The 25,449-nt window shown below is 42.0% G+C and overlaps 2 protein-coding genes across 10 annotated transcripts in view; both read left to right on the forward strand.

Annotated features, from left to right (window-relative positions):
• Nucleotides 1-2,574, forward strand: part of CNOT2 (CCR4-NOT transcription complex subunit 2) — a 111,736-nt gene extending 109,162 nt beyond the window's left edge. For all 9 annotated transcript variants that reach the window (XM_044756366.2, XM_044756369.2, XM_044756367.2 and 6 more), the window contains one exon: nucleotides 1,438-2,574. In XM_044756366.2, the coding sequence (XP_044612301.1) occupies nucleotides 1,438-1,524 (87 nt within the window). In that variant the 3' untranslated portion in view covers nucleotides 1,525-2,574. The remainder of the gene's footprint in view (nucleotides 1-1,437) is intronic.
• An 11,602-nt stretch (nucleotides 2,575-14,176) lies between these two features.
• The window catches only part of KCNMB4 (potassium calcium-activated channel subfamily M regulatory beta subunit 4), a 64,139-nt gene continuing 52,866 nt past the window's right edge, over nucleotides 14,177-25,449 (forward strand). Inside the window, exon 1 of the mRNA XM_044756220.2 lies at nucleotides 14,177-14,620. Within this exon, the coding sequence (XP_044612155.1) occupies nucleotides 14,285-14,620 (336 nt within the window). The 5' untranslated portion in view covers nucleotides 14,177-14,284. The remainder of the gene's footprint in view (nucleotides 14,621-25,449) is intronic.

The raw sequence follows: 25,449 nt of genomic DNA on the forward strand, positions 1-25,449 counted from the left end.
GTGAACTGAATTTTTTCAACATTATTTCTGCATAGGAATGTAATAAAGTAATTCTATTTTGGATCTTGGGCTAAAAATATTAAAAATACTATGTTATACTAGACAAGTCATGGGCTTTGGTGTCACATGGGTCTGGATCTTGATCCTAGATCTGCCACTCACTGTCTGACTTGGACAGGTTACTTGTGCACCTCATTTTCCTCAAGTGCAAAATGAAGATAATGATATCTACTTTGCAGAGTTAGCATAAAGATTAGAATAAATTTTGTTGTGTCTCTAGTTTTGACACATATTAGACTTTAAATAAGTTATACGTGCTATTTCTGTAATTGCTAATGTAATATCCTTAAATTTTAAATACTTGGTTTTGTATCTCAAAATTTAATCATTATGACCTACATTTTCATTTTAATTTAATAATGAAACTTGCTTAATTTAATAATGGAAATATTCATTACGGAGTCAATTTGAAAGAAGACAGATAAGGTAAAGTGTGTTAACCCATGATGCTAACGTTACTTGTTGGCTTTCTTTATACCTAATACACAGTAAGGTTCATAATTTTTAATTGGGATTGACTGAGATAGTTTGTGCTAATAGAATTCAGGTTGTAGAGTTAGTAATTTTAGAACCTCTTGCTTTTTGGATTTGCAAAGGTATGTTTTTTGCTGTTTGTCTTTTTAATATACAAAGTTATATTCTGCATCTCTTCATCTTGGGGAAGTATGGAGAAATTGCTTTACCATTCTTAAATTTTAAAACTCATGAAGTTAACATAGTATTTTGAAAGTTTAATTAAAATGAGCTTATATGGTTCGTCTTCAAATGTGCCTGTAGCAAAACCACTGTGTAGTTTTGGGTGGTAGTTACATTTTTTTCAGGGTTTTGGGTTTATAAAGTGAGAAGTCTGGAGATGTGTGTTTTAAGTTCATCGTTTTCTCCAGATTTTAATAAGGTTAGGTTAACTTTGTTTGCTTTTTTAAAAAATTAAGTGTAATAAGATAAATTGGAAAATTGTTTATTTCTAAACTTTTTTCCATGGGAAAAAAGTAAATTTTTAGGTTTTATACTTCATTAAAGGAGGCTTTACTTTAAAAATCTTAATAATTTTCTCTGCTTTTTATTAGTGATATGGTAATTGCCCCCTTCAAACTTTTATTTTTAAGCCCAAAAAATGCATAAAATTTCAGTCTTAGAACATGGATGCTCATGAGTAGTCTCTGACTTTTGCTCGAGAAGTCCGTATCTTCTATACTTAATCAGAAACTGCAGCACATTTCCTCAGGCTGTATCTAACTTAGAGGGGCAAAGAGCTGCGTGTCAGCATCTGTTCATTCTCCTCTGTGTAGGTGTTTATTTGTTCGTGTAGTGGAATGTATTTTGACAGAACTCTGAGACAGAGAGGAATCACCTAAGTTCTTGACTTTGGTTTTCCAGGAGTTCCATCTGGAATACGACAAACTGGAAGAGCGGCCTCACCTGCCATCCGCCTTCAACTACAACCCTGCTCAGCAGGCTTTCTGAGCGGCCCTCCCGGGCGCAGCCACCCCGGCACCATGCTCCGCGGACTGCAGGGCAGACGGGGCTCCGGCGCCCCGGCTTTAACTCCTTGAGGATCTGGCAATTGGCTTACACAAAGGGTCACCATTTGAGGTCCTGCCTTACTGATTATGTGCTGCCCAACAACTAAATTTGTCATTTGTTTTTCTCTAGTTCGAGCAGGGTCTGGATTTTTTCATTTATTTTCTTTTTTTTGCCAGCAGACAGACTTGGGTCTGTAAAGACAAGCAAGTACACTGACAGAAGTTTACCATTTAGTTTCTAAAATGTAAAAAAAAAAAAACCCACAACAAAAGACTCAACAAAATTAGACCACAAAATTTGCATTGTTCATTGTAGCACTATTGGTAATAAAATAACAAATGTTTGTGCATTTTTATGTGAAGATCCTTCTCGTATTTCATTTGGAAAGATGAGCAAGGTCTGCTTCCTTCATTTTACTTCCCCTTCTGTTTTTGAAAGGCAGTTTCGCCAAGCTTAATGCAAGAGTATCTGACTGTTTAGAAGAAAGATATTGCCACAATCTCTGGTTGCTTTCCAGGGTTGTGTTATTACTGAGCTTCATCTTTCCAGAATGAGCAAAACACTGTCCAGTCTTTGTTACGATTTTGTAATAAATGTGTACATTTTTTTTAAATTTTTGGACATCACATGAATAAAGGTATGTATGTACGAATGTGTATATATTATATATATGACATCTATTTTGGAAAATGTTTGCCCTGCTGTACCTCATTTTTAGGAGGTGTGCATGGATGCAATATATGAAAATGGGACATTCTGGAACTGCTGGTCAGGGGACTTTGTCGCCCTGTGCACTGAAGGGCCAGATTTTCAGCAGCCAAGGACATCATACCCAAGTGAATGTGATGGGACTTACAGAAGTGAGCTGAGGCAGTTCACTCTGGCTGTTTGAACAGCAGCGTTTCATAGGAAGAGAAAAAGATCAATCTTGTATTTTCTGACCACATAAAGGCTTCTTCTCTTTGTAATAAAGTAGAAAAGCTCTCCTCACTACAGTGTTGGCTTTGATTTGGAATTGTGAAATTATTTCTTCAACATGAGAAATAGAGGAAAAACCTAATCCTGTGCAAGTATCTAATTGAATGGTGTGACTAAACAATTTAAAATACAGGGTTTTTTTCAGCTTTTGACAAGTAATTTAATGGAACCATATACTATTTCACTTGTAGAATAAAAATGTAGACATTTCTTAGTATTAATAACCAAGTTCAGAACAGAGAGAACTTTTTAAAGTAGATTATGGCAGCATTAGAAATAAAACTTCCTGAATACTTTTGGAACCCAATCAAAATACTTTTGTGATAAATTTCTTGATAGACCTTTGAGATTTGTCTTCAAGAAGTAGTACGCAGATTAAGGTAAGCCAGAGGGTTGATGCAGACTGTACCTTCAGTGTGTCAGCCTCGATAGCTCCCATTTACAAGCTCATGGGTTGTTTTCCATCTCAAGACAGATACTGTCTCAGAAATGTCTGCAGACTGAAATTATGAAAGCAGAACCTAGAGGTAGGGAAAAAAAAGTGAGTTTGATTCTTTAAATTTTCATTTTTAACCTATTTTTCTATGATGAGTGTAAGTTTGTTGACAGTTACCAAATCAAATCATGTTTGAAAATGAAACATTTATGACATTGCTGTGTTTGTGTATCAGGAATATAAAATGATGTAAGATTTACCTTTTTCTATGTATTTTGCGATATGAGAAACTGACATAAAAATGTCAGGACTTTTTAATCTTTCAGGTTTAAGCCAAAGCATCTCCTCTGCAGGAAAGATGACACTTAGGTAATTATAGTTTTAACTGCTGTGCATGAAACCTTCCCGGAACACACAGCATATTTGACATTGAGTCAAATCCTAGAAATCAATTTCTTAAACAGACTACATTTTTTCATAATGACTTACTTTATAAAGTGTAACTTTTTCTACATAACCATGAGAAGCAGGTGGAAAATAAAAAGAAAATGGAAGGCGAGTTGCTCTCGCGTGTAGGGGCGTAGAAGGTGTCATCGGACACGTGGTGGTGGTGCCGTAGCAGGGCTCAGGAAGAGGGCTGGGGCCGCGTGGCTGTGCTCTTGGCTCTGGCTGTCGGCTCTAACTGCCATGTTCAGAATTTGAAGTGCACACCCTTTTCAGTCTTCTGAGTTCTCCTGAGTCATCAAAATGAGAAAACTCTTGCATGTAAACCAACTTTTTATACCTTGTTAATAGTAGAAATTGCCATACTCCTGATTTTAAATCCAAATTTTAAAATTCGACTTGAAATCTTTAAAGTACTATATTAAACTTTTGAATAGAACACACTGTTATATTCCTTGGTTTTATAACTCGTGGTTATACATGTACAGAAATTGACCTAAACTAATATTTCAGGTTTTCTTTCTTAGGTTTAATTCTGTTAATTTTTCTATGTGTCACTATATAGTGACATAGATGCGTACATTATGTTAAATAATTTTTGTGATTCTAATATAATTGGCTTTCTGGAAACAAAAACTATTAGTTGCAAAGGGAAGTCCTTTAAACTATTTAGTTTCAAATATATATTCTATGCTTATTGTGGTGACACTATAACTTATATGATAAAACTCCATGTTCAGGGATTTTTCACTGCACAGCTTTCCTTAGATAAAACAAATTTTAATTAAGAATGGAAAGTTCACTTATTCTTTAGAGTGTGTATAAAGCCACCACTTGACTGACTGGTCTTTTCCTTTTGCCACTGAACTTGGGACCCAGTAGGTGCTTGATTAATCCATGTTGGTTGAATGGTATAAATTGATATTTCAGTTTGAAAATAAAATGTTGAAGCTTTGAGCTTTGAAATAATTTACTATTTTTTGCTGTAATTTCATTTTCAAAAGAATCTTTGAAAGCATTTTCAGTTAACTTTCAAAACATTCAGATTTTTCTCACTCTGCCCCGTTTATTTGATCCTTCCCCTGAATTCTCCTCCATTCAAAAATCATAGATCTTCCATTCTCTTATACCCATTCCTCTTAAAGTGTGTGTGGCATCTGAGCATGGCTACAAAGAAGGACTCATTTTACTTAACTTAGATTAATTTAATAGCATCAATTTTACAAAAAAAAGTTACAGAAAACCTAAACATGCATGTCTGTAAACACTGGGGGTGTCCATATTTAATGTTCTCTTCACCATGGTTTGTGTAGTTATTAAAGAAGACCTAGAAATACCCGCTAACTGAGTCCGTTAAGACAGGTCTGGAGAATGAGATCAGCCAGACGTATCTCAGTGTCTTTGTAAAAACTGGATCCTAATAGGATGTCACAGGGCGCTCTCATGCTTGCCACTAGCATTACCAATGAATTAGACCATACCATGAATAATGATAAATCTAGGAGATGAAGCAAGTGAACACAATGAAAATAAAAATTGGGATCTGATTCTAACCCAGTAATTTTGTGTGTTGAATTGCTTCAAGTAGGACACATTGAATCAGCATAATCATTTAGTTTACACATTGGTTGCTAAAACTAAATAATTATAAGTTGGTGGACTATATCATGGCTTAAGAGTGGTTCATACGTAGATCAATGTAAATTGTGATTCTTTTGCCGAAAAATACTAATGTAATCTTTGGCTACATTAAGAACAGTATAGTGCTTAGAACAAAGTAGGAAGTCTGCTGTATTTTAGGAGCTGCATTGACTGGGGAAGGTAAGAGAAGAGGACGTGTTGTGGCTTCTGGCTGCTAAGCAGGTATTAAGTGTTTTACCTGCATTATTGTGTCCTGTCTTCAGCACAGCATCATAAGGGAGGTTTTAGTATCCCCGTTTTACATTAAATTTAAAATACACAAAAAAGAAAAAAACAGGAAGGAATATTGAGTATTAGAGAAGGGACTTTGGAGCATGGTATCCGTCTTTATCAAATTCTAGAGCTACCAGTGAAAGACATTCCTTTATGTGACTGAAGAGCAGAGCTAGGACCAGCAGAGGCAGATTTCAGTGCAATATTAAAATGTAACTGAGGTAGGAAAGGTTGTGAAACGCATTGCTTTTAAGGCATTACATTCAACTTCGTGAAACACAACCAAGGAGAGACTGGCTGGATGGTGTTCTGTATATAAGGTAAGGAGTTGAACTGGATAATCTTGAATGTTTCTGTCGTTTACTGAAAACATGTTAAAGGATGTGGGATAATACCTGTATTTCAACAGACGTAATTGCCAACAATTGTAAGTTACACCGTTATTTTGTGTACCACTAAGGAAAAAATAACTCAGTTGGACGACGGCCATCTGCTGGTTACAAATGCATACCAATTTCAAAGATGTCCTGGAAAGAATGTGTCTTAGAATTGGTGAGATGGAGACATTGGAGAAGAGACAACTGAGGGGAGACACGACAGCTGCTGTCCAACAGGAAGGACTTAAATGAGGAAGAGGGTGAGTCTGAAACCAGCAGGTGGCAGTTGAGTGAGACATTTTGGTTCCATAGGTTAAGGTGCTGCCCCACAGTACTACCTGCTTCAGGAGGTGAAGAGTCCATCAGTGAAAGCACTCAAGCAGAAACTGGATGACCGTCAGAATTGCTGTTGCCTTTTTGAGGAAAAAGTGGGATTTGATAACTCCTGGGCCTCTTTCCAGCTCTTTAAGTTGTTGAAACCCTTTACTTGATCTGAAGTTGAGGAATATGATGTCATCAGGGCTAAAAAGTATATACTTAAAGCATTGACAGAGTGTAAAAGGTGCTCTTCTGAGTCATAGATAAGGTTTACTTAAAATTGCTCCTATGTCTTGGGAAGGAAATTTAAATAAGGTTACAGAAGGCAATTCAACTTTTTTTTAACTTTAGGGATAGGCATATGAAACATGAGTAAAGCAAAACAAATAGTAAATCATATATATATATTCACCAGATGTATTTATGTATGAATGTTCTACATGCAAAGGAAGAGAGTTTTTGACAAGCGTTGAGGTGAATGTTTAGCCTGAAATTATACATTGCGTTACTGTGCAGTCTCCTGTTTTCTGTTACAATGGTGATCACAAAATTAGATAAAGCAATAATCCTATTGCTTGCTTAAAAAGAAAACTGATCATTAAATTCGATGCATAAAAAGCTCAGTGTGGATTGCGATAGCTGCGAGAACTCACCAGAGTCGGAGTTCTCCTCTCATCAGGTAATTCTCAAACTTACTGTGCATGAGAATCACCTGGGGAGCTTGTGAAGAATACCAATTTTAGGCCTCATGTTTAGATATTCTGATTTTGAAATGTCTAGGGAGAGGCCAGGGATATGTACTTTAGTAAATACGGCAAGTCATTTCTGATGTTAGTGAACTACCAGTTATCCTAGACTTCCCTTTGTCTAGTACTCACTGGAATGAAATCCTAGGGTTCTGGTGAAGTCCACAGAAGTTAATCTTGAGGTAACGAACTCCCGCGTTGACCAGAGGTGTTGGTTTACTTCTTCCTGTATCACCCGGTGTTCTAGCTCAGAAACCACATTATCGCACAGTGATTATCAGAGCAGAACTCAGGGAGTGGGAGCTGTTCCCAAGGGTAAAACAGTGAAGATGCTTTTCCCGCCTCAGCTATTTCCTGGGGATATTTTTGCTAGATCTTGGATTTCCACTTCAGTTGGTATGCATAAAAACCTCTAACGGCAACTATGTACATTATCAATTCTGTGCATCGACTCAAACTTATTTTTAATCCAGTCATCTTAGTGTGTAAATACTATGACCTGACAGAATTTTAAGGGCTATTTCTTTATCATAAGGATTCAGTATTCAGTTTACAAAGCTAATCATTCCCAGATGTTTGCCATACAGTTTTCCCTCAATCGTTTAAATGACTTCTTGAAAATATCATGAAATTCACAATAATAGTCTTCATTGTCATAATTTCCTATCTATTGAAAACCCAGATTACTGCATAGTCTAATAGCTTATGATCACCAGTTGACACGTGCCAAAATACTTTAGTAATCTACTATATATCAAAACTAGTTTTTCATTCTTCATGAGGTTTATCTTAGTTTTTATTTCCAAAACCGGATAGGCGTCCACCACACCAAAAATCTATTTTGACATTTTTGTTGGAGAAGGTGAAATAAAACTGGCCCTATTTATGCCAAAAGTGGTAGTTTCTTTAAACAGTAATAATTGGTTACTAGCTGATGAAAACAAAATTTTCCACTCTGAGCCAGCGCTGGTCTCTAATTTTCATAAGCATGCTCTGAAATGCATGTTTGGTCATTTGCATTTGTGTTTAGGTGACATTTTGACCGCATAATTTGATTTTTATAACTAACACCTGATGTTTCTCTTCCAGCCAGTCTATTCTCTAGTATATACTGAAGATAATTTTAGTAATCACACATGAGTGCTCTTTAAACGTTTTGGAAGAATGCGTCAAGTTTCAAGGGTGGTGTGTTGTCAACAAACGGCTGAGTCTGCCTGATTCTTCAAGGATCGGCCCTATTGATACTCATTTGTAGTGAAAAAAGTTTTAAACATTGATCATTCTTCAAAAATATACAGCTCAATAAGAAAAAGTTACATGTGGGACTGACATAAATAGTTTCATCTTTTGTATAAAAATAAAGATTTGGGGCAGCCAGAATGTTTGGAAGCTACCTTTAAATCTGCTACATACTGAACATTTATTTTAAGATGTCGTTTTCATTACCATATGTAACAGTTTCATGAAAAAATGGATTGTCTTTAAAAGAAAATTTTATCTGTTAAATATTTCCCCTCTTAAGAGAGTTAGACATACTTTTTATTTTGAATGTTTTAAGTAATTTATCTTCAAATGTTTAATATTCTTCAAATATAAAACAGTGTTCCTTTATTGAATGAAAATTATACCTCATTTTTTGATAAGTCATGTTACTCCTCTGCTCACAAAAGGTTATTTCTAGGGGCTGGCCCGGTGGTGTAGCGCTTAAGTTCACGCTCTGCTTCAGTGGCTCAGGGTTCACTGGTTCGCATCCCGGGTGCGGACACGGCACCGCTTGACAAGCCACGCTGTGGTAGGCGTCCCACATATAAAGTAGAGGAAGATGGGCACAGATGTTAGCTCAGGGCTAATCTTTCTCAAAGAAAAAAAAAACAGTTATTTCTAGACCTCCGTTTTAAAATCTTATTTTTTATATATTTTCTCAGTTCACTCTAAGTGATTTAATATTTGAATATCAAATTGGTTGACCTGCACATCACTATTTGGAATCCAAATTCTGTCTAATGAGGATGAGCCCAAATCATTTTCCCAGTTTCTCTCTACGCTTGCAGTGACGTTGATTAATGAACACCAAAATCCATCATCCTAGAAGTGTTTGTAGGTTGGATGGCATGGAAAAGAAAGGTGCAGGCTTTTGTTTTAGAGAATGTTGAAACTGGGTATCCTTTCCAACTTTGAATTATCTGTTTTTATCAGCATTTTGGGCTAAAGATTTGACCTTAGTTTTCTAACCCATATTAAGAGATAGAAGTGAAGATTAGCATAAGAAGAGGCCTAGGAGGGACACAATGGTCGTCTTCCCACATCTGAAGTGGGGTCATTTGTGAGGCAGAGTATTTTTATCCCACGTAACACCAGAGGGCAGAATAATGACCTTGACGTAGAGGTTATGACGAGGCAGATTTCAATTTACAAGAAAGTACTATTTCATAATTTTTTTCAAGGTCCCAAAATCCAACAGGTAACATTAGGAGTTCCAGACTTTTTTGGGACTGGAAGGGTCCAGGCAAGGGCAAGAGAACTGTTGCCAGCAGGAGGCAGGCTTCTCCTCTTCCCCAGAGTACTTGGGGCCTGGCTTCATGAACACCTGGTTTTTCCCTGTGTTTCCTTCTCCTTTGCATCCAGCTTGAATTTCCAATGAGCCTCTCCGTAATCTGCCTCTCCCGCATAAAATGATACTACTTAGATTTGCGATGCCTCTAAAAAAGAGCTATTTTCATTTTCAACATGTGATTCAGAGTGAAGGAAACAGGATGGGGTGCATCTTTAGCTGCCTCCCCCCCCCCCACCATAGTCAGGTTCACAATGTGGGCGTTGTTCAAGCCTGACTCTACTTGAGTGTGAGAATATAAGCCCGTTTACACCCGTTGGTGTTACCTACACAGCGTAGTAGAAAAAGAACGGCCTTGTGGTCTGGCTCTGTCAATGTGTGCAGCCTTGGAAAGAGACTTAGTCTCTTGTTCCCTCTTCATCTCATGGGAAGATTACGGGAGGGCGTTCGTTTATGTCAGGACTTCAGCAGAGGCAGGCCCGTTTCTCTGAAGACAAGCACTCTCCCTGTTAGCCGCTGTACTCGAAGGCGTTCTGCGTACTTTGGAATTATTGAAAGACCTTTTAAACTGACTAGGTGGGTTAGATAGTAAGACCCAAGTTTTTAAAGAACATGGCAAGAACAAAATCAACTTGGAATAAATGTCATAGAATGTTCTAACCATCTTCCCATTCAGCCCTTTCCCAGGAGGAGGAAACAGTCCAAGGACAGCAATTCCTTTTCTTCTGTCAAACTATTTACTGTTCATGTTGGGAGCAAAACCTCTTGGCTACTTGCTTTCTGGTTCCAAAGCTGATTTCCTCCTTACTATGTATGTGTGTGTAGAGAGATATAGAGAGAGCGATGTCTATCTCCCACAGAAGTTCACTTCCATCACCACGAAGACAAAAAGGTAGTAAGAATTTAGGGAATCTGGCCCCACTTCCAGTTTGGTGTTATGAATTTACTACTATGAACTTAGTGTCTGTGCTTTTTGCTTTCCTTTCTCAGTTGCAAACATGAAGCTTGTTTGCAACAAATTTGAACTTTAAAAGCTATTTTTAATCATCATTCTTCACTATTTCAAACAAAAAGCAAAGTCTTTGGGAGCTTCCTTTCTTGCTTAATGCTGAACTAGGTGATACTTAAGAACCCTCCCAGTTCCAATATGACTATAGATACCTAGAAATAGTAAGTAGTGTTCTCAATAATAATTATATGCTCAGTATAATGACAGGATGATATGGACAGGAAAAAACAATAATTAGAAAAAATAGTGACCACACAAGAAGTTTATTTCAAGTTTAAAATTCTGAAGCTAATAACAAATATTTAACATTCACAATAAAACCTGGCGAGAAGGTTAATTTCTTGCTATCAGCAGGCTAGAAATGATTTAGTACAACTGTAAACATTTTTAAGTTAAAACCAAATAAAAGGAAACAATTTTCTGTGACAGTAACAAAATCTACAATTATATAAGCTGAATGAAAAAGAAGAGAGGATTTTTCTGCAAGGCTTTCGTTGTTGGATCCCTCATGCTTTCCTTTGTGTTTGTTCTTATCTGATTATTCTAGCTGCAAACATTGGGAATCGATCAAGAACATGAATTCTAGTGAGAAAAGGTGACTATACAATATTAATTTTCTCCCCTGTGTATTTATCTATTCAAGTGTAAGGTGACAGTTTGTTGTTGAAAAGCTTCACAATGTGCCAATTTTTAAAACGGTGTGTAAACATTTTCCCAACATGCTCTGAATTCCCTGCTATTCCTGGGGTACAAAGCACTCCTGTAACAGTTCTTTTTAGAGTCTTTTAATAAGAATGTATATATTCATAGGAAATTGTATATTGCAATTTTAACATCAGTCACAGGACTTTTTGAAGAATGTTGACCATGAGAACAAACTATAAGTAACAATGGTTTTAATGTTCTTGTTTAGATAAGTTTTATGTTTCTCTGAAATAGAGCTTCATCAAGGCTTGGCCATGACACTCCTCAAAACTGCTGCGGACAATGGACATCAATAAGTCAATGTGGTTCTTATTACCTTTTAATCTTAATTTTAATCGGTGGGACATGATGGAAAGAAAGGAGTAGCCTCTTTTCCTGTGTTCCTCTGTCCTCCACGGAGCTGGAAGGTGCTGATGAGCTCAGGGCTCAGCACGCCAAGGTCCCGGGGCCCTGCTGCTGTGCTAGCTTTGTCAGTGGTGGCCCATTTTCAGAAACTGAGGCACCAGCATATCTCATCTTCCTGGAGAATGTGATAAGGCAGACCCACCTCAAGTAAATGAAACTAATAACAAATACAGTGTTCCATTAAAGATAGAATAGAAATTGATTTAATTTGTGAAGTCTTTTGACATGTCTGATTTTCAGTAAAAAAAGACATGAAGTTAATGAAAAGGCCCAGAAGACAAGCCAGCTAATTTAAAAGTAGGAAATAAGAAGAGAAAAGTAAGTATGTAAAGCACAGATGGCTAGATGGCAATAGGTTCTTCAGATACTTTGAGAATAATTAGAAGGAAGGAAAGCAACTAAATGCGGAACTAAAAAAAAAAAAAAGCCAGGGCCGGCCTGGTGGAATAGTGGTTAAGTTCGGCCATCCGGTTTGTGGGTTCAGACCCAGCACCAACCTACACCACTCGTCAGCCATGCCGTGGCTGGGACCCACATACCAACTAGAGGAAGACTGGCACAGATGTTAGCTCAGGGACGATCTTCCTCAGCAACAACAATAAAAAGCATTTAAAAACCCTCAAGGACTTAGGTTAAATGAAGACGACGTTTTCTGATATTTGTTCTCTCGTCTTAGAAGACCGTCTTCCTTCAGTTTTGAGGCAGAGGATTCATTGACAGAGATCTTCACGCTCTGGAATCATTGAAAAATGAATCATATTCACGAAATTATTCTCAGCCGCCCCCATCCCTTCACTTATGAGTATTAATAGGAGTTAATTCTACCTCCAGGTTAAGTTGCTCAGTATAGCGAACTGGAATAATTGGATCTTGTTCCCTGATCACCTCTGCCTCAGGTCCGAGACCGGGCTTCAGCCTTCTTGAAAAGGAGGTGATCGCAGTAGGAAGAAGACTCAGAGAAAGAGCTCTGATCTCCGGTTCTGCTGTTCCAACTATTAAATTCGCTTTTCCTTTCAGGTAATGTAATCACTAGCAATTGTCTTTATGCCAACAGAGAGGGAAGAAAATAATATAATTTCTAGGTAAAGAAAGAAGGAAATTGACTCTCTCAAAACTTGAAAGATATTAAGGCACAAAGTGTCTTCCTGATTTGGAAGTTTTCCAAACACTGCATCTTCTTAATTTATTCAGAAAAACACTCAAAACTCCTCCTGTAATTAAACTTAATTTGCCCCTTGCTTGGAAATACTGTTACTTGTCTTATAAAGGAAGACAGTACCTCACAGTACCTCAAAGATTGCAGGGGAAAGGTGCTCCATCCACATCAGTCAAGCGAACTTGGAACCCAACAAAGAGAAGGCAAGAATCCACCATTCGCTGTTTCCATATTCATCGGGAACACAATCGAATTTAATTGAGAGAATAATCATTTGGGACTCGCAAACCAAGAGAAAGATGTGTTTATTATTTTGCAAAGAAGTGAACATTCTGATTCTTCAAAATGTAGGTCGAAATAGTTCTCGAGTTTGATACGATAGAAGTGTGGTTTGGAAAAAGGTAATCAACTTTTTAAAAAAGTCATGAAAAGAACAGAGGCTGAAGGGCCTCAAACACCCGCTCCGAGCGGGTGTGCGCGGTGGTCACCTCGGAGGGCGCTCCGGGAGCGGACAGCCCGGCGACCAGGCCCGGGCGCGCCGAGGGCGCAAGGCTCCAGGGAGGAACCAGAACGGGAAGGACTGTTCTCGGGCGTCCCAGACTGAGGGGCGGGTCCTGATGGGGTCCCCCGGCCTTGGGGCCAACTGAGCTGGGGTCCACCGGCTGCCAGAGACCCAAGTAGGCGCGAGGTCCCCCCGGGCCCGGCAGCAACTGTCCGTGGTCTTGCGGGTCGAGGCTCCTGGCCCCACGCGCGCTGCCTGCACGAGGCGCTCCGGCCGCTCGGCCTGGTTCACTCGGATCCTGCGTCCCCGAGCCGGGCTGCGGGCTGGGGAGGGAGACCCCGGGGCCAGGGGCCTGGGGGGAGACCACCCGGCCGGCCCGGCCCCGAGCGGAGGTCGAGGTCCCGCCGCCCCGCCTGCGCCGCACCCTCTGCCTCCTTGGGGTTTAACTCCGACTCGGGTTGAGCTGTGTTGATCCTAAACTTTGAACTCCGACGTCCGACCAAGGGGATCCGACCGAGGGCGGGGCACCTGTGGGCAAACCCGCGAGGAGCGGCAGGTGGGCGGCGTGGAGAGCGGGTGGGGTCACCAGTCGGACACTGGGTGGGGACAGTGGGCGACGGGGGCGCGGGGACACCGGGCAGGAGGTGCAGACAGCGGGCAGGGACAGCAGGCGGGGACAGCGGGCGGGAGATGGGGACACCAGGTGGGGACAGCGGGCAGTACGCGGGGCCAGCGGGCGGCAGGTGGGGACACCAGGCGGGGACAGCGCGCGGGCACAGCGGACAGGACGCGAGGACAGCGGGCGGCAGGTGGGGACACCAGGCGGGGACAGCGGGCAGCGCGCGGGGCCAGCGGGTGGCAGGTGGGGACACGGGCGGGACCAGCGGGCGGGGGTGGGGACACCAGGCGGGGCCAGCGGGCGGGACGCGGGGACAGCGCCGGCAGGTGGGGACACCGGGCGGGGACACGGGCGGGGACGCGGGCGGGGACAGGGCGGGGGGTGGGGACGCGGCGGGGCCCGCGGGGGCCGGCAGGGGGCGCTGGCGCGGCGGGCGGCGGGCGGCGGGCGCGGGCTCGGGCGCGGCTCGGGGCTCGGGCGTCGCCGTCGGCCGCGGTCCTGCGCGGTCCCCTCGGCGGTGGCGGCGCCGCGGGCGGGGCGATGGCGAAGCTGCGCGTGGCCTACGAGTACACGGAGGCCGAGGACAAGAGCCTGCGGCTCGGCCTGTTCCTCATCGTCTCGGGCGTCGTGTCCCTCTTCATCTTCGGCTTCTGCTGGCTCGGGCCCGCGCTGCAGGGGCTGCGCGCCACGGCGGCCAACTGCACGGTGCTGTCGGTGCAGCAGCTGCGCGAGGAGTTCGAGTGCACCTTCACCTGCGGCTCCGCCTGCAGCGGCACCGCGCACTACCCGTGCGTGCAGGTGTTCGTGCGCGGCCCCGAGGCCAGCTCCCGGGCGCTGCTGCACCCCGACGAGCGCCAGCTGCTCGCCAACCCCAAGGTAGGGCTCCGGCCGCGGGCTGGGCGGGCGGCGGACCCCGGGCTGCGGGCTCCCGACCCGGGGGCGCCCCGGGCCGGAGGCGGGACGCGGGCTCGGAACCGGCCGGCAGGGGTGTTTGCGCGCGGGCGCGAGCGCCTGGGCTCCGCGTGCGCCCCTGACCTGCCGCCCTCGGGTTCGGAGGGTCCGGCGCCGGCAGGACGCGCGGGAGAAGAGCAGGGAGCCTCGGGGACCGCCACCCGCACCCCCACCCCCACCTCTGCCCCCCGCCCGCGCCCGGAACGCTCCCGGGAGCCGCGGGGTCTCCAGCCCGTGGGATGGGTGGCGGCTCTGCCTTTTGCCGAGACAGACGTTCTGACTTACGACGAGAAGCGGATTTGTGGAATCGAACGCGAGATTCCGAGAAGGGCCATTTTGCGGGGTCAGAGGGCTCCTGGCGTTCACGAAGGGATGCTCAAAATGGTCCACAGGGCGCCTGGCGACTGCGTGTCCGGGGACAGTCGGGAGCCACCTGCAGAACCGTGAAAATGACTGAAAATAGAAAACCCTCCGTGAAGTGGACCGAATATTCCTTCCCCAGCAACTTTTTTTGTTCTCACAGCAAAACACAAAAAACCTGGTTAGGACCCGAGGGACGGAGGGCAGAGCGAGGGAGACGCAGAAAACTGCTCCCAGCGGAGGAAAAACTTATAAAAAGCCGTGTCCTCAGCCTGTGGACTAATTGAGCTCGGGGTCACCTGGTTCTGCGAGAGGGGTTTTCGTCTTTTTCTTCTCTTGGTCTGCTTTGCTATCTTTGTGGCTTAGCTATCACAGCAAAGGTGTGTATCTTCTTTAAGTTTCTGACATTTCCTTCTTTGTGGGGTCTGTGCTTGAAGATCGAGCAGGAAACAGTAGGAAAGGGAGTGACTCTTGTGTATATGGGAAAACTTCCCGTTAAACGCGATGAGATGTAAGCATACCAACCCCACAGCAAAATGCCAAATTAATATTTTAAAAGTATTTAAGCAAACTTACCATTTCTCTGCAGTAACACTCCTGGTCTTATCTCCTAAACAGTAAATTCTTAAATTTGGGAAACTAAAGAAAAGGAATTCTTTTTTAAAAACATGACTCCTCTTAAAAAAGAGGCTCCTGCTGACAAATGAATATTCATTTACCTTGAAAATGAAGATAATATATAAGCAGTAAATATAGGAATACGGAATTTAGATAGAGTATAATGTTCAAAGTCTTGAGAAGCAATAATGTCTCAAAGATAAATGTTGTAAGTTAATCTGCTTAATGCTCAGGAATTTCAAAAGAAATCTCAGGGTTTTAGAAACATCACTTTTTCTTTTTTTAGAGTTAAACCATTAGTATAAAAGAAAGGTGCCAAGCAGTAATAGTGATTTAGAGATTACATGGTGGGTCGTCGTTCAGAAGGCGTTGTTGGTGTTGGCGCACACTGCTGATTGGTTGAGACGGGGGTTCAGGCGCCAGTAAATTACATACACATATATCAGTAAATGGCTCGTGTCTAATCAAGACATTGAGAAGCTAGAATTTGCTACTAAAAGGCTGCTTTGCAATTTCCAGGCAATTTTGAAGGATCTGGCAGAAAAAGTACATTGGGATCCTTGAGACATAGATTTTTCAATCATTGGAGGCAGCCATAGTGCTCTCTGTGATACTATGATTTTCTCTCTCTCTTTTTGTTGCAAATAGTCTGTTTTCTTCCAGTGCCAGTTTGGATCCTGGCAACAATTGTTTTGAAGAAGTAGCTGAACGAAATAGCATTTTAAAAAGTAAAGTGTTCAAGAAACGACAGAACTGGAGAAAGATGTATTTATGTTCCAGAAAATGATGAACAATATCCCAGTCGATGTAGTCAAGGATTCCTCAGCCAAAACAGTATATATCTCTTTATCCAAATTACGATTGCTTTGTAGCATTTATAGAACATAAGTTGGTTCTTTTGCAGTCACCTTTCTACTTTTGGGCAATTAAATGCTCAACTTGGAAATTCTTGTAAGCAATTAGTGATGGAAAAATTGAATGTGTCCAGAACACTGTGCCAGAGTCCAGCACATCAGGAGACGGTCCACAGGGTCCTTGCAGTTACGCAAGACCCGCTGCCCGGGCTGTCACGGCTCGGTCCCCGAGCGCTTTCCTCTGCCTCCCTGGCCTCTTTGCTGAGCCTCCGTGACCCCCTGTTCCCTCTGTAGACGTCTGGGTTCCCCACAGTGTCACGGATGCCAGTCACCTTCAGCCTCCTCTTCATGACCCTCTACGCCAAGGAACCACTTAGAAATCACTTCTTAGAACAGGGACGCCCCCTCCCCTGAGCTTGCTGTGTTCATGGCAGTGAAAGGCAGGGAAGGGGCAGAACCCCAGACGACAAAGAAGCGAGTGTGGATAAACTTGACCTTTGACTAATAATTTCTGTAAAATATCTTTGAGTCCGATTCAACTTATTTATGTTTCGAATCGTATCCTCATTGTCTCAAGCAGTCACTGTGTCCGGTCGGTAATAGAGAGTCCAAGGTAACTAGGGGTCCACGGGGCCATGATCTGCTCTGTGAATTAACCAAAGTGAAACCTAAGTTTGGGGTCGGCTTCCTCCACTCCTGTCCCCATCACTGCATTGCTTCTTTGTGGCCGTCAGCGTGTGTGCTAAGAGCTTTGGTTCCTAACTGTGGCTGCACGTTGGAGTCATGGGAAGAACTTTAAAAGGAATTCTGATGCCTGGGTCCAGCCCTCAGAGATTCCGACTTGGTCTTGGGTGGGTCCTGGGCATTGGTGTTTTTTAAAAAGTTCTGCAAGTGATTCTAATGTGTAGACACAGTCAGAAACCACTAGCTTAGAAAATGTGCTCATCTATTGTGCAAGAAAAGTAAAATAAAAACCAGAGGGATTCATCGTGATTAATATTTGTGTTTTTAGGGTAAAAGTTGTTACAATGCTACTGAATATAGGGAGCTGGTATAAAGGAAAGACTCAAGGAAATTCTGAAGCAGAAGAAGAGAATGATTTAAATTGGTTTAGTGTAAATGAAATGAATGTGTGCAGTTCCGGACATTTGCTTCTGCATCAGTATATACATTGGGTGGTAAAGAAAAGATGAATTTTTAAACCGGTCCCTTGTATGGGCAACAAGAGAGAGTGGGTGGCTGGAGGCCATGTGCTTTGTTTTTGTTTTGAGTTCTTTTCTTTCTCTGACATGAAAAACCTGGAAACAAAGGATGAGAGTCTGTTTCTAAGAAACCAGTCCTGTGAAAGCGAGAGAAATGCGTTGAAGAGTGGAAACGGGTGGAGGGTGAAGAGGCTTCAGGCTGTGAGTGTCCCCTGAAGCTGGACGCGCCTGGCGACAGGCAGTGTGGCTCAGGCCGCCTCTCTGTGTCCTTCACGCCCCACATGCTCCCCGTGCAGACCGTGTGGGCTGCTGGGGTCAATTTCTCAGCTCCATCTTTGACTCGGATATTCAACGTGACGTCCTTTGTGCTCTGGGGACATCTGTCATTATCAAAACTAAGTAATCAAAGACTCCCCTGAATTATGACAACTTCTCTGCAATCTTTATTTCTCTGTGAAAAAGTGGCTTACTGACGTTTTTCCTCTGGGGCTCATATTAAATAACTTTTGATAAATACATAAGGTCCAATTCTGCAAATACTTATTCAGCATCTGTTATGATCAAAGACCTGGGCGGGAAACCGGAGGACGTAGAAGACGAGTTCACTCACTTAACGGACATTCATTAAATGCCTCGTTGGCCACGCGTGCTTCCAGGCTCTGAGACTAGAATAGAGATCAAAACACAGTCCCTGCCCTTGTGATGTTTCCATTTTGGTGGCGCGTGACAGATGAGAAATAGATTCACCATGTCATGTCACGGCCTGAGAGGTGTGTAAAGAAAATTCAAGCGAGCGTAAGGTATAGACAGTGATGCAAGAGATGGAGGGTGGCTCTCTTGCATAAGATGGTCAGGGAAGGTGGCTCCGATAAAGTGACAGTTGCACAGAGACCCAAAGAATGTGGCGGAACGAGCAGAGGCCTAAAGGACATAGAGGAATGAATCATGTGGCTCTCCGGAGAGAGTGTCCCACAGGTGAGGGGACAGCAAGTGCAAAGGCCCTGGGGCAAGTGACTGCCAGGCTGTGCGAGGAGCAGTGAGGATGACTAGGAGTGGAGGCGTGATGCATTGGGGAAGAGCTTCCTGGAGAGTGAGACTTGGCCGTGAGCTTTTGAGAATTAATAGAATTTTCGCCTTGGGAAGAAAGGTGGGGAGGAATGCAGAGAACATCGAGGAAAAGAAAATGCCGGAGCAAAGCTGAGGAGCTGGGAGAACGGCGCGTGTCGGGGGGTCAGTGGAGAGACTGATGTGGCTGGAGCACGGGCACAGGGAGCGGGGTCTTGGGGTGAGGCGGGATAGGAGCTTGGGGTCGGTGAGGGGCTTGGTGGACAGTGGGGAGCGTGGCGGGAGGAACACTGCCCCCACGCCCAAGGTGTCCACCTCCTCGTCCCCAGAGCCTGTGCCTGTCTCGTTACGCAGCAAAGGGGAGTTGGGGTTACGGGTGGGGTTAAGGTGGCACATAGCTGGCATTGAAATACGAGATTGTCCTGGTACCCAGTGTGATCACAGGGTCCTGAAATGTGGAAGGGGAGGCCGGAGGGAGCCGGTCAAGGAAGGCTGGACCAGCCGCTGCTTTCAGTCCAGAAGCCGCCACGAGCCCGGGAACACGTGCAGCCCGGTTTCCCAAGGCGTCTGGAAAAGGCAAGAAAATGGATTCTGCCTTAGAGCCTCCAGGAAAGAAAGCAGCTGGTGTCTGGGTTTTGGCTCAGTGAGGCCTGATCCACAATGTGGAGACTTAAATTCGTGTTTTTTTTTTTTTTTTTTTTTAAAGATTTTTATTTTTTCCTTTTTCTCCCCAAAGCCCCCCGGTACATAGTTGTGTATTCTTCGTTGTGGGTTCCTCTAGTTGTGGCATGTGGGACGCTGCCTCAGCGTGGTCTGATGAGCAGTGCCATGTCCGCGCCCAGGATTCGAACCGACGAAACACTGGGCCGCCTGCAGCAGAGCGCGCGAACTTAACCACTCCGCCACGGGGCCAGCCCCAAATTCGTGTTGTTTTAAGCCTCGAAGTTTGTGTTACAGGAGCAATGGGAAACTCATGCAGACGCCAAGGAAGGCTTTTGAGTAGGTGACTGATGTGATTAGATATTTGAAGCCTTGGTCAGACGTGTTAATAATCCACCTGAATTGCAGCTGCATGGAAGCAACCCATATGCAGGCCACTAGGGTCTTCCTGTCCAAGGTTACTGACCGCCACCCAGCGCTGCCCTCCATTTGTGGGCGTCCTTAATGAAGATCTCAATTATTTGTGAGATCCCTGAAATTATGTGTCTAAAACCCTAATCAGAAACTATTTCCTTTTACCAAAGAGATTGGTGATGTTACAATCTATTTTAGTTACATGGGAAAAAATGCATTTATTTTATCGCAAACTTGCTTCAGATTTATAAAGCTTTTTATAAGTTGTTGTCACATTTTGTTTATTTAAAACGTGTTTGGCACTCACTTATGAATGAAGATGTCAAGTTTTGTTTACTTGCGGTTTAATTTTTTTTCAGTTTTTAGCAGAGTTTCATATTCAGATGAGTTCGTAGATAAACAGTACACTTATATTACAATTACCAGAATTACTCACAGTAAAATATTAAACAGAAAGGTTTTGATGTTCCGTGTGTTTTTAACTATCCCTCATGCTATGCCGTAAGTGTTCTCTAGGACACTGTCAGTTTTCAAAATGTGTGTTTTTGAGTTGTAGAAATATCCTCTTCTTTTAAAATAACTAGTGTTGTAAACTGAAAACCACATGTTTATTAAATTATTTAATTTTGCGACCATTTTTGTAAATAAACTGATTCAAATAAATTTATTTCATGTACACTCATGCACGGCAGAACAATGATTCAGTCAGTGATGGACAGTAGATACTATGGTGGTCCCATGAGATTAGGACCACAGAGCCTGGGTGTGTAGTAGGCTATAGCATCTAGGGTTGTGAAGGCCACTCTGTGACGTTTTCACAATGATGGAATCGCCTCATGGTGCCTTTCTCAGAATGCATCCCCTTTGTTGACAACACAGGACTGTATTTGACTGTGGAATAGCAGTATCCAGCTGATGGGGTCCCTGGAAGTCTCGGTATCCTGAGCACAAGTGAAGGAATGTCTGTTCTTCAGTTTCTTCTGTACCATTCATCTAACTGATGCAGGAGACCAAACGGACTATGAAACCTTCTCCAATGCCCAGTTTGCTGGTTATAATCCAACTGTATCGGAGTATATATTGGTGTTGTATCTCATTAGAGGAAATTAAATCCTAGAAAACTAAATCCTAAATCCTAGAAATTTAATCCGATTTTTCTTTTGTAATAAATATATTTATTTATCATTATCAGGACAACTTTATTTTAAAACAGTTCTAAGGAATGGGAAACCAGGCAATAATACTACTTAGTGAAAGCTAAATCCTCGATCTGATTTTACTTACCTTCTGTTTTCTCTATTTCAAGGATAAAGATGGCGACAAAATTTATCCTCATCTCCCCAAAACCAGCTTCTATTCTGGAATCTTTTGCTTCTATAAATGTCATTCTCTGGTATTAATACTTTTTAAAATTTTCACTGCCACTGTCCTAGTCAAGACTGTTATCATGTGCTTTTCTCATTACAGTGTCTCTTCCCTGGTCTCCTTATATCTACTCCGTTTCTTCCTCCAAACCAGTGCTTCTCAAAGTGTGGTCAGGGGACCAGCAGCAGCAGCATCATATGTGCACTTGTCAGAAATGCACATTCTCAAGTCCCATCCTAGAGCCACTGAATCAGAAACTCCACCCCAATGTCTGATTTAGCAGTTCTGTGTTGGAGTTCAAGAATTTGTACAGTAAAAAGGTGCACAACTACCAAGCTGATAGATGGGGAAATGAAATAACATAGGTAAATATCCCAAAAGAAGGTGGGAAAAGAGAGAAAAAGGGATGTAGACAGGTGGAACAAATAAAAAATAATGAGATAGTAAATTTAAACCCAAATTTATAGGTAATTATATTAAATGTAAATGGACTAACTCTTCTGTTTAAAAGACAGAGATTAGAGACTAGAAAAAAGCAAACAAACCCAAATATATGCTGTTTTCAAGAGTCGCATACAAAATACAAGGACACAGAAAGGTTGAAAGTTAAAAGATGGGAAAATATACACCATACAAATATCAACCAAAACGAACAAAGAAAGAAAGAAAAGCTGGAGTGTCTGTATTATATGAAACAGTAGACTTTGAGGCACAAATGTGTTCCTAGATAAAAAGGGACATTTCATAATTATAAGAGAGTTAATTCAACAGACCTCAAATACATAACCAGACAAAAGTAATATTTATACATATCTAGCAGATTTGAATAACAAGTTTACCAACTGAGCCAACTGACATGTATAAAACAGTGTGTCCAGTAGCAGCAGGGTGCACATTATTTCAAGGGCCCATGTAACATTTTCAAAAACCTATGTTCTGGGTCATAAAGCCAGCCTCAACGAACTTTGAAGGAGTAGAATAATTAAGATTACATCCTCAGTAAGATTAAACTAGAAGTTAAATGTTACTGAAAGACAAAGATGTGGGAAATTCATCAGGGGAAAAAATGACCATTATGAATAAATGGTGCTTGAACAGTTAGCTCTACATAAGAAGGAAATAAAATTTGATACATACTTTACACTTGTAACAACAAATTCTAAATGGAATAAAACCTAAATGCGAAAAGAAAACTATAACACTTTTAGGAGATGGTGTAGGAAAATATCTTTATGACATAAGCTTAAGAAATATTTTCTTGGGGCCAGTCCGGTGGCACAGTGGTTAAGTTCACATGTTCCACTTTGGTGGCCCGGGGTTCACCTGTTCAGATCCCTGTGTGGACCTACACACGGCTTATCAAGCCATGCTGTGGCAGGCGTCCCACATATAAAGTAGAGGAAGATGGGCACAGATGTTAGCTCAGGGCCAGTCTTCCTCAGCAAAAAGAGGAAGATTGGTGGCAGATGTTGGCTCAGGGCTAATCTTCCTCAAAAAAAAAAAAAAGATTTTCTTACATGAGGCTTAAAGAACAAATCATAAGAGGGAAAGATTGATACATTTGAGCATGATAAAATAATTTCTGTGTGACTAAAATTATTGTAAATAAAGGGAAAGTGTAAGCCACAGACTAGTAGAAGATAATGACAAAACCAGTAATCAGCAAAGGTTTATCCAGAGTTTATGAAAATGTCTACAAATCCTTAAGAAAATGACATATTTGGGGCTAGCCCAGTGGCATAGTGGTTAAGTTCACACGCTCTGCTTTGGCAGCCTGGGGTCTGCAGGTTCAGATCCTGGGTGCAGACATACACACCACTCATCAAGCCAAACTGTGGTGGCATTCCACATACAAAATAGAGGAGGATTGGCACAGATGTTAGCTCAGTGACAATCTTCCACAAGCAAAAGGAGGAAGATTGGCTACAGATGTTAACTCAGGGACAATCTTCCTCACCAAAAAAAAAAGACATATGACATAATGGGAAAATGAGCAAAGGACATATACAAACAATCCATAAAAGAACTACAGGTGGTCAGTAAATGTGAAAAAATGCTCAATTCTGATAATCTCAGAGAAATTCAAATGACAACAATAATGGAATACCATTTCACACCCATCAGATTTGCAAAACTTAGTATGTTTCATATGTCCAAGTGTTGGTAAGGATTCAAGAAAATGATAAATTTTAGTTGTTGCTGGAAAGTTGGTTCAACCACTAAGAAAAAGAATCAGACATACTAAGTGCAGCTGAAGCTGTGAGTGGCTGACGACCCAACAATGTCATTTCAAGGTGTTTACCCTAAAAAACTCTAACACATGTCCAAGGAAACATATATGAGCATTTTCATTGCAGAACTGTTTGTAGGAGTGAAGGGTAAAAACAACCTAATTGAATTAATTAGGATATTGGATGGAATACGTTAACAGGAGCTGCATGACAGTGACCTGAACAAAGCAGGTGCTAGTGTTCCTCTTATGTAAGTGTTGGAGCTGGTAGGCAGTGTGTGGACCTGTGCCATTCTGACGTGGAAGACCATCCAAAGGCTCAGGTTCCTACTGTCTTGTTGCTCTCCCATCCCTTAGCGTGTTCTTCCTAACTTGATCATGTTTGTGTTTTAGGCAGTAGAAAAGGGCAAAGAGAAAACAGAGGGCAGGCAGCTTCCCTTTCCAGAAAATTGAGATATAATTCACATATTGTACTATTTTTCCTTTTAATATGTACAATTTTTAGAGTTTTCACAAAGTTTTACAACCATCATCACTAATTCCAGAATATTTTCGTCACTCCCAAAATAAATCGCATACACATTAGTACTCATTCCCCTAAGTTGGTCATGATATATAATCCTTTGTACATGTTCCTAGGTTTGGTTTGCTACCATTTTGTTGAGGATTTTTGCATCTCTAATTTCATAAGGTATATCGGTCAGTAGTTTTCTCGTGATGTTTTTGTCTGATTTCGTTATCATGGTAATAGAATGAGTTGGAAAGTGTTTCCTCTTCTATTTTTTGGAAGAGTTTGTGATTATACACCATGATCAAGACAGGGTTTGTTCCAGGAATGCAAGCTTGGTTCAACATGCTAAAATCAATCAATGTAATACACCATATTAATAGAATAAAGGACAAAAATCCTGTGATTATCTCAGTATATGCGGAAAAAAACATTTAACAAAATCCTGTCATGATTTTAAAAAGTGAATAAACTAGGAGTAGAAGGGCTTTTTCCACCTGATAAAGGGCATCTGTGAAAAACCTGCAGCTAATATTATACTTAATGGTGAAAGACAGAGTTTTTTCTCCCTAAGATCGGGAGCAAGACGAGATGTCCTCTCTTGCCACCCGTTTGACCTTGCACTGGAGGTTCCAGCCAGGGCAACGAGGCAAGAAGACACATGAAAGACAGGCAGATTGGAAAGAAGGAAAGAAAGCTCTCTCTATTCACAAGTCACCTGATCTTGTGTATAGAAACTCCAAAAGAATTCACCAAAAAATCCCTCAAAACAAAAAAACCCCCACAAACCCAGCTATTAGACCTAATAAACAATTTCAGCAAGGTTGCAGGATATAAGATTAATATGCAAAAATCACTTGTATTCTTATCCACTAGTAATGAACAATCCAAAAAATGATGTTAAGAAGACAATTCTATTTACAATAGCATCAAAATAGTAAAATCTGGGGCTGGCCTGTGGCCGAGCAGCTAAGTTCATGTGCTCCACTTTGGCGGCCCAGGGCTTCGCAGGTTTGGATCCTGGGTGCAGACATGGCACCACTCATCAGGCCATGCTGAGGCAGCGTCCCACATGCCACAACTAGAAGGACTCACAACTAAAATATATACAACTATGTACTGGGGAGCTTTGGGGAGAAGAAGAAGAAAAATAAAATAAAATCTAAAAAAAAATAAAATCCTTACGAATATATTTCACAAATTTAACAAGAGTATAAAACATGTCCCCTGAAAACTACAAAAACTATTGAAAGACATTAAAGACCTAAATAAATGGAAAGATATCTTATTTATGGATTGGAGGACAATGTTGTAAAGATGGCAACACTTCCCTACAGATTTATTATAATCCCTATCAAAAACTCAGCTGGATTTTTTTTTTGCAGAAACTGACAAGTTGATCCTAAAATTCATATGGGAGTGCAAGGGACCCAGGATGGCCAAAACAATCTTGAAAAAGGAGAATTAAAGATGAAAGT

The sequence above is a fragment of the Equus asinus genome, chromosome 22 (assembly GCF_041296235.1).
Source record: "Equus asinus isolate D_3611 breed Donkey chromosome 22, EquAss-T2T_v2, whole genome shotgun sequence".
NCBI classification, from domain to species: Eukaryota; Metazoa; Chordata; class Mammalia; order Perissodactyla; family Equidae; genus Equus; species Equus asinus.